Below are 17817 nucleotides of genomic sequence, written 5' to 3'. Positions count from 1 at the left end.
GCTCTCGTCTGATCTTCATTTTTCTCCTTTTTGAGCCCATGGACCCTTTGTCCTGCTTAGGGAGCTGGTCTGTGTCTTTCCTGTGGGCAGAATGTGCCCACAGGAACAGCAGTGCTGTGAAGGACACAGAAAGCAGCTGTTTTTGAGAATCTGAATGGCCAAGTGGAGCCGCTTGGAAATTTCTGGACTTGAGGACTGAGTCTACGGTTCAGTGATGAATGTAGAAGCATGACAGGTGCCTCCCAGGCTCAGGGAGGTTATATGTTTCTAGCCGCATGTACAGCATTTGCTGGGCACGTGGGACTCTGGGGAGTGTTGTAGCTACATTTTGGTGCCCTGGGTGAGGGAGGACTTCAGAGCGGCTCAAGTCTCATCCATTCTCCCCTCTGCCATGTCAGCGTGGGGCTGGGGGCAAGTCACTTAGCTTCTGTGAACCTCACTTTTGCCACCTGTGAAATGGGAATGATAACAGCCTATGTGTGGAGCTGCAGTGAAACTGTGGTTCCTTTGAAGAACCAGTACGGCCCTCAGCCCAGGGCTTGGCCCATGACGAGTGTCTGTGGCTGTTAGGCTGTCATTAACTTTTGTCTTTTTTTTTTTTTTTTTAAAGAGAAAGAGAGCGCATGCGTGGGTGGGTACGCGGGGGAGGAGCAGGGAGAGAGGGAGAGAGAAAATCTCCTGCAGACTCCCCACCGAGCATGGAGCCTGACGCAGAGCTCGATCTCACGACCCTGAGATCACGTCCTGAGCCCAATTCAAGAGTCAGGCACTTAACCGACTGAGCCACCTGGGTGCCCCCCAACTTTTGTCGTTTTCTGTTTTAATCCACCCAGACTTTGTTCCCTAGAAAATCAGGATCCATCTGGTATAAAACGTCTGCGTTCATCTAGAGAAGCGCCCACAGCGAGTGATAGCTCCTTCAACCCACACGTGAGAACCAGGCTCCATGGAACAGTATGAAAATGGGCAAAACCCTATCTGCTGAGGCCCAGAGAGATAAGCATTACCTCCCTGTGCCCCCAGGTTCCCCCGGATTAGACTGTGTTCAGCCATGCAGGGTGGTTTTTTCCCCCTCAAAGCCTCTGACGAGACAGGTCCACAAATTCCAAAATCCAGCAACTTCTGAAAACCGAAACTCAGCTGATGGTAACAGCTGCTGAGCCCACAAGAGGCTGTCTGTAGCCTCTCTCATCCCCTTAGGAGAACAGTGACATCTTCTGCAGGAGTATCCGTGAGCTCTCTCGAAGCCACTGAGAGTGTCCTATGATACTCATACAGAGCATCCACATTGGTCTGTCCAAAATCTAGCAAATTCTGAACCACTTCTGGCCCGAGCATTGGGAAAAGAGATTGTGGAACTTCTGGCATTTTGATGATTCTTAACCTTACACCGGGGTTGCGTGTGTTGAGCACTGGCTTGGGTCTTTGGCACATAGTATCTCATTTAATTCTGGCCCAGCTCTGAGAGGTGGAGAAGCGGTCTCTGCAGAGGGACCCAGCCGGGCCCGGAGCTTGTGCTGGAATGCTGCTGAGCAGGCCTTGGGCATTGGTGAGCCAGTGGAATTCAGGTTTTTCAGATGTAAAGGAACAGCTTCCTGCTTTGGAGGAAGCAGGCCCCACCGCCAACCAGCCCAGCCTCTCTGAGACCAGGTGCCCGCTATGGGCTGAACCCCCCACGATCTTGGGGCTGCATGGCCGGCCCATCCAGGGAAGAGTCTGTCTTACAGCCTATTCTCAGACCCCTGCTCACTCTTCTCAGCTGTTCATTTATTATGTTCATGGCGAGTCCCGGACAGAGACCCCTCCCTCTGGCCTCAGCTTCTGCCTTTCAGATCCGCAGCTGGCATAGTGCGTAGCCTGGCCAGCAGCCCCTGTAACACCTGGGAGCTTGTAAGAAATGCAGGCCATGGACCCTGCCCCAGACCCGCAGACTCAGAGCTATAGGGATGGGCCGGCCCCCTGGATTTTAACAAGCCTTCTAAGGATGCACAGTTGGAAGTGGACTGGGACAGCGGAGTCAACTGCTAGGCTAAATTTTAGGGCTCCAGGAAGGCAAGCACGGCTACCTTTGCAGGGCACAGGTGGGCCTGTCCTAACATCCTGCCACATCGCACTTATGGAAGAAGAAATCCACCTGGTACAATGGCCCAGCCACCTGTGTGCCCTCCCCCACAATCTGGGACCCCTGTGGTCTCCATGGCGCACCACAGCGGAATGGCTTCTCTCCTTTGATGAGTTAGGGGTAGGTTCTCATTCTTTTTGCATGCTCTTGGAAAATGACTTCCTTCCCTGACCCTCGGTTTCCCTATTGCGCTTACTTCCTTGGATAGTTGGTAAGGCTTAAGTGAGATCTCCTCTCTTGCTGTTGGTAAGACAGAGATGGGAGAGGAAAGATAGGTTCTGGCAAGGGGAACACCTGTGATTCCCCCAGAATCCTTAACTCCTCCCCCAAACTAGATCTGCTGGAGAAGTCGCGGGCGATTCGCCAAGCCAGAGACGAGAGGACGTTCCACATCTTTTATTACCTGATTGCTGGAGCCAAGGACAAGATGAAAAGTAAGTGACCTGTGAGAATGCATCACTGGGGGTGGGGTGGGTGATGGGGTTCAACCACCCCATTCATCACAATCCAGGGTTAATAGATTGGTTATTAAACCAGAGCCTCAGATGCTGTTCAGGGAATAAGTAACTTTGGGTGGCAGGAGTGTAATTCCTCATCTCCTTTTGGTGAGCTGAAACCTAGCTTTGGCCACCTGCTAAGCCACATCCCCTGACACAGGGTTGCATCTAGCTGGACAAAGGGATGTCTTTATCCCAGCTGCTCCCAAACACCCTGCCTTTGGGAACAAAGCTGCCTGAAAAATTAGATCCATATTTATCCATCCACTTATGAAACTTTATCGCACCATTAATATGCATGAATTTTAAAAATCAATTACTGTCAAAAGGTTTATAATAAAAACACCATTCCCCGTTCACCCTTTTTCCAATTCCTACCTTACCCTATAGTACTGATTTTATCACTTTTAGCTGTTCCTTCTGGTACTTACCACTATCTCTCTATTTAACAGCTTAATATAGATGATCTATAACATAGGCTTGTTTATGCTGTATGTCATATATAGGCTGTTATATGTTCTGAAACTCTAGTAATTTACTCTTAAAAGAATATACAAATCACACAGCTGAAAGGAGGAATATATACATATTATAGTCTAAATTCTAGTAATAATTTTAAGAGTAACATTTTATGAGAGCAATACAAACTTTGCTTCCCGTCATTTTGGGGCCCCAGGGTTAGTGATTTTGCTTAAGAAATTTATCCAAGGGATGTGTGTGCTGGTATCTTCGCTGTGATGAGGTGTAGTGCAATGTTCTGCCACTAGGGGGTGACCTCATTCACTCTTAAATCCTGACGCTTGGCGGTCTGGAGCTTATAATTGGGTCTGAAGTAGAGCAGTTTTGAATAAAAGGGGGAGATGCTGAACAGATGTTGTACACTGGAAATTAGGTAAGTTATCAGTTACAGTGCAGGACATTATGAGGTGGCCCAGGGAGAAATGTGTCTATCTCTCCATCTCTTTGGAACCAAAGTCAATAGTAGCTTGTTTGGTGATCTGAGTTCCAGGTTTGTGCTCTGTCTCTAGTCTTCCAACAATTGGGCAAGGATAAAGCTAATTCCTAAAATTCCTCGGGGCCATTTTTATTCTTGATGCTAGATCTGGAAAGAGAGGATCAAACATTTGTAAGTTTACCCAGAGTCTGGATAATGAAATCTTGGTCAAGACCCAAATCCTTGTGACTTTAATCAGGCATCGTGGCTAACCCAAAGGCTGGAGTTAACTGGTTTCTTGGGTCAGTTTAACCTCAGGCACTTTCCAAGTGACTTGACCCATAAAAGACCTTTGTTCAAAAAGAAAACTATCTCATTGACTTTTCTCCAAAACCACAGTTAAATCCAGCCTCATTAAAGATTGATCTGGAAGAGGACATTTGTGATCTCAGCATCATGGATCAGCCCCACATCTGGCTCTCTGCTTAGCAGGAAGCCTGCTTCTCCTTCTCCCACTCCCCCTGCTTCTGTTCCCTCCCTCATTGCGTCTCTCTGTCAAAATAAATAAATTAATTAAATTAAATCTTAAAAAAACAAACCAGTAGACTAGATATGATACGAGAGCTAAATCTTTATCCACCATTACAGGTGATCAATAGATAATATCTCATTTTGAAATATCCAGAACTAGTTTATTATAGATGATATCTAAATACAACATTATAATTTGTATAAGCCTATATAATATATGACATATAGTATATACAAGCCTATGCTAAATATAATTTATATTAAGCTGTTAAATAGATAGTGGTAAGTACCAGAAGGAACAGCTAAAAGAGAGAAAAGCAGTACTATGGGGTAAAGTAGGAATTGGAAAAAGGATGAACAGGGAATGGTGTTTTTATTGTAAACCTTTTTTTTTTATTAAGATTTTTTATTTATTTGTCAGAGGGAGAGAGAGAGAGCACAAATAAGCAGGCAGAGTGGTAGGCAGAGGCAGAGAGAGAAGCAGGCTTCCTGCAGGGCAAGGAGCCCAATGCGGGACTCGATCCCAGGACCCTGGGATCATGGCCCGAGACGAAGGCAGCAGCTTAACCAACTGAGCCACCCAGGTGTCCCTATTGTAAACCTTTTGACAGTAATTGATTTTTAAAATTCATGCATAGTAATGATGCGATGAAGTTTCATAAATGGATGGATAAATACGGATCTAATTTTTCAGGCAGCTTTGTTTGGGTGTTTGGGGGCAGCTGAGATAAAGGTGTCCCTTCATCCAGCTAGATGCAACCTTGTATCAGGGGATGTGGCTTAACAGGTGGAACTAAGACTAGGTTTCAGCTGCCAGGTACCTTGGGGCAGTGCACAACTTGCACCACGGTATGAGGCTGGTGTTGGCTGGTGATGCCTTCTGTGTGATAGAGTAAAAGGAAGGTTTTAAATTGTACAAGTCTCAGGAAAAGGAACAAATTTAGTGATTTTGCTTAAGAAATTTATCCAATTTATCCAGACCGTTCACCAGCTTCCTGCCTCTTATGTTCAAAGTCCATCTTCCTGACCACCATCCCATCTTCGTCTCCTTCTAGATGACTTGCTTTTGGAGGGCTTCAACAACTATACATTCCTCTCCAATGGCTTTGTGCCCATCCCAGCTGCCCAGGATGACGAGATGTTCCAAGAAACCTTGGAGGCCATGGCAATTATGGGCTTCAATGAGGAGGAGCAGCTGTGTAAGTCTTCATGCCTTGAGACTGGAGGCTGGTGAGGGGACCTAGAGTCATGGCCACCAGAATTAGTTAGAGGTTCTTCTCTGGTTGGGACAGATTTCTGCTTGCTGGATTCTCTCCATATCCTAAAAAAAAAAGGAACGAAGGAAAATTAATATTACCTTAGGTGGCTTATTGGTGTTTTAGAAAAGTGGCTTCATATGTTAGACTCTTTCAGTTATAAGCAACTGGAATTGACATAAGCAAAAAGGGAAATGATCCACTTGCAGAGCCGGAAAGTTCAGGGATAGGGGTTTCAGGTACAGTGGGTTCTGTGGACTCAAAGGATATCTCTAGAACCTGGTCTATGAACAGTATTGTCTTTAGGTGTCTGCCATTTCTTGGGAGCAGAATGGCTGCTAAGGCTCCAGCCCTTACATCCTTTGGGTTTATGTCCAGCAAAGTAGACTGGATTCCTTGTCTGAGTCCCTGGATGGAGTTCCATTGACTCTTACTGGTTGGCTTAGGTTGTTATGCATATTCCTGAGTTATTCACAATGATCCCAGGAAAGCTCTGAGTGGCTTATGTTATGGTCTCTGTTCCATGCTGGAGCTGGAGAGGACGTTGGCCTTCTCAAGAACATACGGGCCCAGGATGGGCAGGGGTTGGGGGAATAACTGAGGTGAAGGGCTTACTTGGATTCTTCCTGGAAAGTGCGTTCTGGTCATAGACCCATGTTGATCAATATCACCAACCAATGACCAAGAAACACATTTGATTCTGAGACCAAGAAAGCTCGAAGAGATCATCTTGGTTTCCACACTGTGCTTTAAGAAATACTTGTCCTGGGGTGCCTGGGTGGCTCAGTGGGTTAAGCCTCTGCCTTCGGCTCAGGTCATGGTCTCGGGGTCCTGGGATGGAGCCCCACATTGGGCTCTCTGTTTGGTGGGGGGCCTGCTTCCCCCCCTCTCTCTGCCTGCTTGTAATCTCTCTCTGTGTGTCAAATAAATAAATAAAATCTTAAAAAAATAAAAAAGAAATACTTGTCCTTCTGGGTTAGATGTTCCCCAGTGTCCAAGGTTAATCTCTTTTGGGAACACTAGGACACGGTTGTGGAAAATTTTTCTTCGTTCCCACGCCCACACCCCTTTGGAGCCCCAGAATGGTGCTAAGGTTGCTGAAATGCAGTCTAGAGGGCAGTTTTCCTTGAGATAACTGGGAGCCCAGAAAAAGCAGACTCCATGGGCCAGTGGACAAATGGGTGGTGTTTGTGGATTTTAGCCAGAGCCCCACAGCAGAATCCGGGGGTAACAGCATCCCTTCCTGAATGGCATGGGCTCTCCCAGAAGGATTTATTTTATTTGGGACATGAGTCGTTTTTACTTCTAATCTTTGCTTTAAACACACACACACACACACACACACACACACACACACACACACACATTAAGTACTGTGTGCCAAGCATTTGCTAATGCCTCTTTAAAAAAACAAAAAGGCACCAAGATGTCCAGTGTTATATAACAAAAACCAGAAATGTTGATCAGCGAGGATTTATTCAATTATTATTTGGCCTTAAGAAAGAAAGCGATTGCTTTCTGAATTGTTTTAGAACCACAGGGACTTGTGGAAATATTTGTAATATATTTAAAGTGAAGACAGGGGCACCTGGGTGGCTCAGTGGTTTAAGCCTCTGCCTTGAGCTCAGGTCATGGTCTCGGGGTCCTGGGATCGAGCCCCGCATCGGGCTCTCCGCTTGGCGGGGAGCCTGCTTCCCCCTCTCTCTCTGCCTGCCTCTCTGCCTACTTGTGACCTCTCTCTCTCTCTCTCTCTGTCAAATAAATAAATAATCTTTAAAGTGAAGACATCAGGAGATAAAACAATATGCTAAGTGCTTTATATACCTTATTTAATATCAGAAGAACCCAGCGATGTGGCCATTGTTATCCCCAATCTGCAGATGAGACAACTGAGGCCCAGAGAAGTGAAGAAACTTGCCCAGGGACAAGCAGCATGTTGCTGGTGGAGCTGGGACTCCCTCTGGTGTCTCAGCGACTGCCAAGCCTCATTGTGTGATTCTCTGTGCTCTGTATTTGTGTGTGGAAAGGTGGTTTTTGTCCTTTAAACCCTTTCCAAAATCCGTGTCAGAACCAGGTATGGAAATCAAGGCTAGAAGGAGCCCAGTGTATTCTAAAATGTGGACTGGTGTCCTTATCAGTACGGGTGGAATCCCACTGTGAGAAGTTGATCCTTTTCTCTGTTCTTTTTAATTCTCCTAACGACTTAAAGGAAGAGAGCAGCAGCTTGGCACCCATTAGGTCCTCAACCCCTCTCTGGTCCTTGCGCATCTCCCGCTTTCACCACATCGAGCAGATCCCCGGGGCCCAACATCTTGCTAGAATTTGATAATATCCCGCCCCCTCCCCTGGAAATTTTTGGTTCTCGCAGCTCACGAAAGGGAACACTGCTGCCACCTAGTGGTTGGAGACCAGGAATGCTTCTAAACATCCTATAGGGATACACGGAACAGCACGAAGAGCGTCCCCTCCCTCTCCCCACCCCGCGCCCCCTGCAAAGATTTATCTGGTCCCAAACTTCAGCAGTGCCAAGGTTGAGACCCCCTGAATGACACTCCTTCCCTGGGCCCTGTGAGCACTTCAGCAATCCTTAGCTTAAACTTAGAGTTTAAAAACTATTAGTATAACACTTAGCAGTTGACAAAGCCCCTCTGCCTTAGTTGTTTCCCATCAGAAGAAGCTCTACGCTTTGGGGGAGGAAGGGTTTCTGCAGTAGTGAGTGGGAGCAGATGGGTGGGTGGTCAGTAACTGGGCCTTCCTCCTGTTGAGCTGGGCCAGAGTCCCTGAGGTGGGAGGGCAGCTGTTGCAAAGGGCTGGCACCCCAAGGTTGGCCTGAAGAACCAGAGGAGGCTGGGATCTCAGGCTTTGTTTGCAGAACTAGGTGATTTCTTTTTGGAAGCCAGAGCCCTGGGGGATTTGCATATGTGTTCTACTAAAGGCAAGCACCCAGCTTTCCATCCTCTACCCTTCCATCTGTCAACACCATCAATTAGCCCATTTATTCGTCAACCCACTGATCATCTATCCATCATCAACCATCAACCATCCATCAACCATCCATCTACTGGTCCAACCATTGATTTGTCCATCTTCCTCTCTTCCTTCCCTCCACACATCCCTGATCCATCTTCCATCCATCCACGCATCCTTCCATCCTGCAACCTCTTTCCATCTTCCCTCCCTCCCCATGTGTGTCTGGACCCTGAAGGAGGCTTTGAGAATACAGAGATGATAGGACAGTCCCCCACTCTCCAGTAACTCACAGTCTTGTGGGGATGTCAGTCGTAGGAGCCATTTTAATGGTAATGTTAGTTAGTTAGTTAGTTAGTAGTGTTCCAAGGGTCTGGGAACACATCGTTTTACCTGAAGACTCTTGGATAACAAGTAGGAAAAAGTTCCCCCCTTCTTGATCCTAGCATAAGTATCTTGTGTTCTCAGCCAGACAATATTAAGAAGGATGGGGATTGTTGTTGTGCTTTGTTTTGTTTTTTTTTGCTTTTTAAATATCTTAAAGATTTTATTTATTTGACAGAGAGATCACAAGTAGGCAGGCAGAGAGAGAGAAGGGGGAAGCAAGCTCCCCGCTGAGCAGGGAGCCCAATGCGGGGCTCGATCCCAGGACCCTGAGATCATGACCCGAGCCGAAGGCAGAGGCTTAACCCACTTAACCCACCCAGGCACCTCTTTAAATATCTTTTATTGACATATAATTTACATTTAGGAAATTGTGTATATTATAAGTACACTGTTTGATTAAGTTTTAAATACTGAACATACCTGTGCTCCTCACACCCATTTAAACTAAGAGAACACCAACAGCCCCCCGCCGAAGTTTCCCTTCTAGTAGTTTCCCGCAATCAAGGTTAACCATTATCCTGACTTCTAACAGCATAATTTTCCCTGTTCTTGAACTTTCTGTTAGTAGATTTACATACTGATGTTCTTGTTTGTATTTGGTGCCTTTTGCTCAGCATTTGCGAGATACAACAGTTTTATTGTTTGGTTGTCAGTCATTCATTCTCCTTGCTGTAGAGTAGGGGTTGACAAACATTTTCTGTAAGCAGTCAGATAATATATTTTGTGGGTCATATGATCTCTGTTGCAACTGTTCAACTCTGTCCTTATAGCATCAAACAGCTACTGACCATATACAAATGAATGTTTGTGGCTGTGTTCCAATAAAACTTTATTTACAATGGCAGGCAGTGGGCCAGAATTGGTGAATGGGTTGGTCCAACCCCTGCTACGCAGTATTCCTAGATAACACAAGATTTTTAGCAACCATCTGAATATATTCTGCTATCCCCAGCCAGGTTTTCTACAGTGTTAGCAGGGAATTAGGTTAGTTTGCCTTTTTCCTAGACTTAGGAGCTCAGAACTGAGTCTTTTTGGGAGAAAGACGTAAGTGGCTCTAGGGTCCCCGATAACTTGGAGACTCTAACCCTCCAGAGCACCTTGGCATTGACATTTGTGTCTCATCTGCTCTTCTCCTCTTACCCAGCTATACTGAAGGTGGTGTCGTCTGTCCTGCAGCTTGGAAATATCGTCTTCAAGAAGGAAAGAAACACAGACCAGGCATCCATGCCAGATAACACAGGTTCTTCTTGCCTTTTCTCAATAATTGACAACTTGTGTGATGGGAAGGAGGGTCACATGAAGTCTTTGCTTGTTTTTTGGGTGACGGTATTAACAAGAGCCAAACTAACTTATGTTCGCTGACTTCTGTCTTTGTTAGACTTTTACTGCTGATGATCCCACAGTGGGAAGTTCTTGAATCAGAGCGTGGGCCGGGGGGCGGGGAGGGGAACTAATAGTTTTAGATCAGACAGGAAGGATCCTTAGGGAGCATCAATTCTAACCTCAACCCCATTATTTGTTTTGTTAAACAAACATTTCTGAACATGGGCAATCTGCCAGGGCCCGGGGTTCATTAAGAAACCCCGTAAGAACAGCCCCATTCCTCATGGCACACACGGTCTTGCTGGGGAGACAGAGCTCAGGTTTCTCTGCAATTAGAACTGCCAAATAAATCCAAGATGCCCAATAAAACCCGAATTTCACATAAACAGCAAATATTTGTATTGCAAGTTGTATAATTTTATAATACATTACATGTTCTTTGCAATATTTGGAACATAATTACAATTTGTAAATGTTGGTTGTTCATATGAAATTCCGGTTCAACTAAGCATCCTATATTTTTTTTTTTTTTTCTAAAATTGACAGCCTTACCTGCAAATAAGCAGTGTTTTGTATTATGGAAAGGTTGCATGGTTACCCCCTTGCTTGTGGGGGCCTGAGCCAAAAGGGTGATTTAAGCCCTGGCTTGTCCACCTGTTGTCAGTGTGCCACCGGCGTGGGCTGTATATTGTGTTGCTTTCCGAAGCTCCTGGAACTTCCCCTTCGTTGCACCTGTCGTGTTTCTCATGGGGTACACTCCAAAATACGGCAAGTGAAAAGACTTCTCTCACCGAGCAGAAAACTTCAGGGAACGACAAACCAAAAGCCCCAGTTCAAAGAGACGGGACAAAATCCTAAAATCACACTGTGTATCTACTGTCACACACGTGCAAGCCATCAGGCACCACTAGCCGTCATGCGGAGGAAGTGTCATGGTGGACTATTATTATTTTCTTTTAAGGAAAAGGTTTAAAATGCAGATATGCAATAATATAACAAGAGTCCCCCATCCAGAATGGACATTTGTGAATATATTCTAATACTATTTTGTCTTTCAAATGAAACCGAGTAGCTGACAGGGACGTCCCCTTGGCCTCCCAGAGGGGTTTCTATTCTCCTCCTCCAGCCTCAGCAATAGTGCCCCCTAGTGCGACAACCAAAAATGTCTCTGATTATTGCCAAATGTCCTGTGGGAGCAAAATCATCCCCAGTTGAGAGACATTGGCTAGTCTAGAGAGAGAGAAAATGAGAGTTGTTCCTTTACCTGCTGGTGGGAACTCATCTTGTGAAAATACCATGATATATTTGTTCATTTCCATATTAGTGGACATTTAAGGTTTTTTCCAGTATTTTTCCACCACAAATAATGATGCGACATACATCTTGGCCCAATGGGACACATCTTTATTGGTAGCTGGCCAAATGCTGGGCATTTGACGTGCCTTACCTCATTTAAGTGCGTTGAAAACCCAACAAGGTACCAGGTGGCCCATTCTTTTTACAAGCTGAAAAGAGTAAGACTCTAGGAACTGAAATGGTTTTTCTAAAATCATGTGGTTAGGAAGTGGGAAAGGGGCAAGGGCTTGGACTTAAAACTCTCTGACCCTAAGCCCCTCCTTGGGGCATACTTCCATCCCACCTCTTAGCAAAACACTGGGGATGAGGTCACCAACGACAACAGTTTTCAGGACTCTTTCATGCTATCACTACCGTCATACTCCATTTCTCGAAAAATATCTGATGTACACATAGATCATAAATATCCCATGTGATGGGCCTCCCTTCCTAAGCCTTCTCTTTTGTGATATTCTTAATATGCTTTTTTCCTCCATCCAGCTGCTCAGAAGGTTTGTCACCTCATGGGAATTAATGTGACAGATTTCACCAGGTCCATCCTGACTCCACGTATCAAAGTTGGGCGGGATGTAGTACAGAAAGCTCAGACAAAAGAACAGGTAATGATACACTTGTTGTTGATTTTTGCATGTGAAATGATTTCTGTGCTTGCCATTTATTGCTGCAGAATCATCCATCCTTCCATCCACCCGTTCATCCATCCATCTGTCCATCTGTTCATCCATCCATCCATCCATCCTTCCACGCATCTATTTATCCATCCATCCATCCATCAATCCATCTGTCCATCCGTTCATCCATCCATCCGTCCATCCATCTGTCCATCCATCCATCCATCCACCCATCCATCCATTCATCCATCCGTCTATCCATTCATGCATCCATCCATCCATTCATTGAACAATCCATCCATCCATCCATTCATCCATCCATCCATCCGTCCGTCCGTTCATCCATCTGTCCATCCAACCATCTATCGTTCATCCATCCATCCGTTCATCCATCCGTCCATCCATCCATCCATCCGTTCATCTATCCATCCATCCATCCGTCCATCCGTCCATCCATCTGTCCATCCATCCATCCATCCGTTCATCCATCCATCTATCCGTCCATTCATCCATCCATCCATCCTAACTTATTTTCGCTGACTTCTGCCTTTGTTAGACTTTATACTGTTGATGATCCCACAGTGGGAAGTGTCCATCCATCCAACCATCCATACGTTCATCCATCCATTCAGTCATCCATGTATCATCTATTCATCTTTTCATCCATCTGTCCATTTCTTTATTCCTCATCCATCCAATACTAGAATATTCAAAGTCCCATATCAGGTTGTGAAGATCCAGTACTGAACAAGAACAGCACAGTACCATACTCACGATCTCATCTTGATCTCTTAGTTGTACATTCAAGGTCAGACCTAAAAGATATGTTTTTGAAAATGACTGTGTACCCTTTCTAGAGGCAGCACTGACCACTTCTAAATGGTCCCTCTGATGCAACAGGCTCTCCTCAGTTCCAGCTCCCCTGATAGGAAGTATTTAATTATGCACACAGTCATTCCTTAGGTCTGACCACTCAATTCCTTACTGCCACTTTTCTACTGGGTTTAGAGATGGTGTAATTTCCTTTTTTGTTTATTTTTAAAGGACTGATTATAGGTAGGAGGGGAATAAAAGTCTGAGCTGCTCACCAGGCTTATCTGAAAATGTGGCCCGCTGGAGATGACCATGTTCCTTCACTTGTCTCCACAGGCAGACTTTGCCATAGAGGCTCTGGCCAAGGCCACCTATGAACGTCTTTTCCGCTGGATACTCACCCGCGTGAATAAAGCCCTAGACAAGACCCACCGGCAAGGGGCTTCATTCCTGGGGATCCTGGACATTGCTGGATTTGAGATCTTTGAGGTACAGCTTGGTGGGATCCTGACAGCCATGGTCTTGACTCTTTGGAATGAAGTCTCCTTTGGAGAAGCCATTATTTCAGAGAAGGGCAGACAGATAACTACTTAGACTGGGAGGCTGTCTAGCTAAGGTTACACCCTTGAGGGTGTAAGAAATGTACTGGTTTGTGAAACTGAGAAGGCCAGAGCTACAGCTGGGTCCAACAGGCAAGACCTGATCTCTTCCACCTCTCTCCCTCTCTCTCTCTCTTTTCCACATCTACATTGGTTCTGTTCTCAAGCTGGTTTTCCCCTCATGGTGCCAAAATGGCTGCCACAGCTCTAGATTGCCTTTTGGCAACCCCAGAAATTCTGACCAGACGCAACTGCTCCCAACAATTGTAAGCAAAATCTTCCAGTTGAGTCTCACTCCCTCACTCCTCTGAGTTGGGCCAAGCCCTGTTTTCAGGGTCTTGCTGTACTTCTTGTAATGGGGATATGGCTACTAGATCCCACACCCACAGACTGGAGGGACTATCTCAGTGAAAGGGAAGGTCTGGAGATGGACAGATAGTCTGAAACATATCTATGAGAGAATCACTCCCTTTCTGAGTTTCATCGTCCCCATCTGCGCAGTGGGGGGTGATGAAGGACCCTGCGTAGTTGTTCTATCCATAAATCACTGCACAGCTAAAGGAGATAAGCATCCTCAAAACAGCATGTGTGGGGCCCCATGGCGTGAGAAGAGCCAGTCCCGTGAACTCTAGGCGGCCTTTGCTGGGACTCAGCCTGCTCTGGACTCTGGTGCACAGGCTCTCTCGGGTCTGAGCTTCCCTGGGTGCCATGTCCTCTGACCAAGACGCTCACCGGGCCTCCCCGCTGTCGCGCACTCAGGTGAACTCGTTCGAGCAACTGTGCATCAACTACACCAACGAGAAGCTGCAGCAGCTGTTCAACCACACCATGTTCATCCTGGAGCAGGAAGAGTACCAGCGTGAGGGCATCGAGTGGAACTTCATCGACTTTGGGCTCGACCTGCAGCCCTGCATTGAGCTCATCGAGCGGCCGGTGAGGGCCCACATCACACTCGCATGCGTGTGTGGCCTCGTTCGGCTGTGGCACGTGGACCCTGCCCTCGCCCCACGGGTGCACGGCTTCCCCCGCCACCGAGTCCTTGTGAACTCAATCACACTGTCCCTTAGCCCACATTTGATTCTCAAAGGTACTTTCTTTTTTTTTTTTTAATTTCTCTTTCCCACCCCTCCTCTCACCTCCTTCCCTTGCCCTCCCCTTCCCTCCTCTCCCCTCCATTCCTTCCCCTCCTTTCCTTTCCTTCCCCTCCATTCCCTCCCCTCCCTTCCCTCCTCTCCCTTCTCTAGCATTCTTTCCCCTCCCTCCCCTCTCTTCCCTTCCCTTCCCTCCTCACCCTTCCCTTTCTTTCCTTTCCCTCCATTCCCTTCTCTCCCCTCCCCTCTCTTCTCCTGTCTCAATCATTCATCCCCAAAGGCAAGGGTCTTTGTTCTGTTTGCTCATGTACCCCTAACTCCTAGAACCACGCCCACAGTAGGCACACAAGCAACAATCGTTGAAAGACTGTGTACTAAGCACCTGCTCTGTGCCAGGCCCCCTCTTCAGGGGCTGGGAATGTAACCATGGACCAGATGGACCTAGTCCCTGGCCTCCAGAAGGAGCAGACATGAAGCCAGACAAATCCACTAAAAGCTCTGATAGGGCCTATGTGGGGAATGATTCAGGGAGGCTGGCTTTGGATAGAGCAGTGAAGAAACACTCAGAGTGCCTGGCCAGGTCATTCAGAAGAGCATGTGACTCTTGATCTTAGGGTCCTGAGTTCAAGCCCCTTGTGGGGTGTAGAGCTTACATTAAAAAAAAAAAAAAGAAAGAAAAGAAAAGAAAAGAAAAGAAATATGCTTCCCTGATCTGAGTCTAAAAAGTGAAGACCATTTGAGCAGAGTAAGTGGCAAGTGTGTAAGTTTGGCCGTGTTCCTGGCACCTTGGCTTAGCCTGTCCGGGCCACAGAGAAGGGCTTTGTCCAAAGGAACCCTGAGATGAATTTACATGTAAATTACATGTAAAGCAAATTACATGTAGAGCAACAAGTTCAGGTGGGCTGTTCAGTATGTTCTGCCCACTAGAGGGCAGCAGCAAACACGTTCTGCCGGTGCCCCCCTGTCCCTCCCCAGTGTGGGTCCACTGGACACAGGGTAATTTGAGGATAGATCTGTGGGAGTGGAAGGCATAAATCCATCTTTGTATGTAGGCAGAAGAGGTGACATGGCGTGTTTCGGTGGCCAACTCTTTCTGGCAAGCCCGAGGCGCGGGCATGCTAGCTGGGATCCTGCCTGCCTTGTTTCCCACAGAACAACCCTCCTGGCGTGCTGGCCCTGCTGGACGAGGAGTGCTGGTTCCCCAAGGCCACGGACAAGTCCTTCGTGGAGAAGCTATGCACGGAGCAGGGCAACCACCCCAAGTTTCAGAAACCCAAGCAGCTCAAGGACAAAACGGAGTTCTCCATCATCCACTATGCCGGGAAGGTACCAGCCGCGGGCCCCAGGGCTCTCTCCGTCCCTGGGGACCAGGCGCGGTGCTCAGAGCAGGAGTAATTTAGGAATGGCAGAGCCCAAAGGTGTAAATCAAATCCAAGCAAGTCTTTCTATCTGTCTATAAGGGAGATATTTATACAGATATATTCTAATCTCTACAACGTATTCCTACCAGGGTGACCAGGCAATCCCTTCTCGTATAGACACTGACTCTTTCCTGCTACTATTTAAACCCAAGAGGAAGGGCGGGATGGGAGGACTGATAAACACACTTTTGGGCCCAACAGACCTCTCCCTTACCACAGCCTGGAGCTTACCACAGCCAGCTTCTGCTGTCCAGGAAAATATGTGATGGAGGTCTCCCTCCTTCTCCTTGTCCTCCTCCTCCTTGGTAATGATGGTCATCACATGAGAGCTGTAATTACCCGGGAGCTTCCCCGAGGCTCCCGAGGGTCCTGGATAACGTGGAAAAAAACACAGCTTGGCCTGTCCCTGCAGAATCTGAGTATTTTCTTGTCTCTCCAGTGCCCTCCCCTCCCCCACCCCACCTCATGCAAACAGGCAAGGCCCTGAACCAGCCATTGGCAAACCACGGCCACATGCCGCATCTCACCCACAGCCTGTTTCTGTAAATGAAGTTCTGTGGGCTCACAGCTCCCATGTTTACATAATGTCTTTGGCTGCTTGTGACCCACAGTGACAGAGATGTCATGCCCTGTAGCGCTAAAAGCATTTACTATCTGGGCCCTTTACCAAAAAAAAGTTTGCCAACTCCTACCCAAACTCAAGGGAGTGTGCGTTCCTGTAAGCACACAAAAGAACGCTTTCCTCTTTCCCGCTTTCCAAGTGGCTCTTTTCTGTCCCCTCTCTGATCAGGCCTGGCGATCACCGTGGCAACCCCCATCCCATAATAACCCCCCAGAGCTATTTTACAGGTTGTTCCCATTTCAGCATCACAATCATAAAACGAAGGGTTCGGCCATTGTCCGTGTTCAAGTCAGGAACTGGAAAAGCTTTATCGATCCCTTTTCTGTATATCGGTGTATCAGAATCTCCGAGGTACAGCAGTTACATTCATCAGAGAGGGGACGTGAGGTCCTCACACGTCATGGGATTGTTGCCAAGGCCCCTCTTCATGAGAGGAGACCCTTGGGGGTAAGGGAGGGGTTTTGCCATCTGCCAAGCTCTCCAGGGCTGGAACTCTAACCATCCTTCTGGGCTTTGCAGAGGGGAGGCTGCCAGAAACTAAGAGAAGCAGGGATGGAGTCAGCAGGGGGCGCTGTTGGCCGAAGCCCCCATTGTCACAGGGTCCTTTAAAGAACTGATCTGCTGGACTCATCATGGGTGTTTGAAGATTTCCATTACGGTGGCTGCTAACGCCATATCCTCTCTGACCTGAGAAGACTCCAGAGGGAAACAGGAGCCCCTGGGCCCTGGCCTTAGTTAGTCACAGAGGCAGACGCCCCTGACCAGGGCATTGATGCTTGCAGGTGGACTACAATGCCAGCGCCTGGCTGACCAAGAACATGGACCCGCTGAATGACAACGTGACTTCCCTCCTCAACGCCTCCTCGGACAAGTTCGTGGCTGACCTGTGGAAGGACGGTAAGAGTCGGCCGGCTGGAGCTGGGGGACTGGGTACGGAGGGCTCTGCCTCCTTCCTGGTGCCCCTGGTTCGCACACCTGCTCCCAGGAAGGGGTGGGCCTGTGTGGGGGTGGGGAGAGGACAGGGTGTGTAGGTGCTAGTGACAACTTGTTGACGCATCCAGCCACTTCCAGAGTGGTGACCCCTGACCCTTTAGTCCCACACCTGGGGCCCAGGAAGACAGTTCTAAGTTAAGGGACAAGCAGTAACAGAGGAAACAGTGCAGGAGGCATGACGACTTCCCATCTGGAGTTAGAAAGACTCGACTATGATCTCCTCTTGGCCACGCACTAGCTGTGTCATCGTGGCTGAGTCTCTTGACATCATTAAGCTTAAGTGTCCTCCTTAGT

The 17817-nt window shown here is 47.4% G+C and overlaps 1 protein-coding gene across 4 annotated transcripts in view; it reads left to right on the top strand.

Moving 5' to 3' along the window:
- MYH11 (myosin heavy chain 11) overlaps positions 1 to 17817 on the top strand; it is a 111043-nt gene that overhangs the window by 61673 nt on the left and 31553 nt on the right. For all 4 annotated transcript variants that reach the window (XM_047714670.1, XM_047714669.1, XM_047714673.1 and 1 more), the window contains 8 exons: positions 2458 to 2556; positions 5140 to 5283; positions 9839 to 9934; positions 11854 to 11972; positions 13134 to 13286; positions 14156 to 14329; positions 15640 to 15813; positions 17313 to 17427. In XM_047714670.1, coding sequence (XP_047570626.1) covers positions 2458 to 2556; positions 5140 to 5283; positions 9839 to 9934; positions 11854 to 11972; positions 13134 to 13286; positions 14156 to 14329; positions 15640 to 15813; positions 17313 to 17427 — 1074 coding nt within the window. The remainder of the gene's footprint in view (positions 1 to 2457; positions 2557 to 5139; positions 5284 to 9838; positions 9935 to 11853; positions 11973 to 13133; positions 13287 to 14155; positions 14330 to 15639; positions 15814 to 17312; positions 17428 to 17817) is intronic.

The sequence above is a fragment of the Lutra lutra genome, chromosome 18 (assembly GCF_902655055.1).
Source record: "Lutra lutra chromosome 18, mLutLut1.2, whole genome shotgun sequence".
Lineage (NCBI taxonomy): Eukaryota > Metazoa > Chordata > Mammalia > Carnivora > Mustelidae > Lutra > Lutra lutra.
This window is presented reverse-complemented; position numbering and strand designations above follow the sequence as displayed.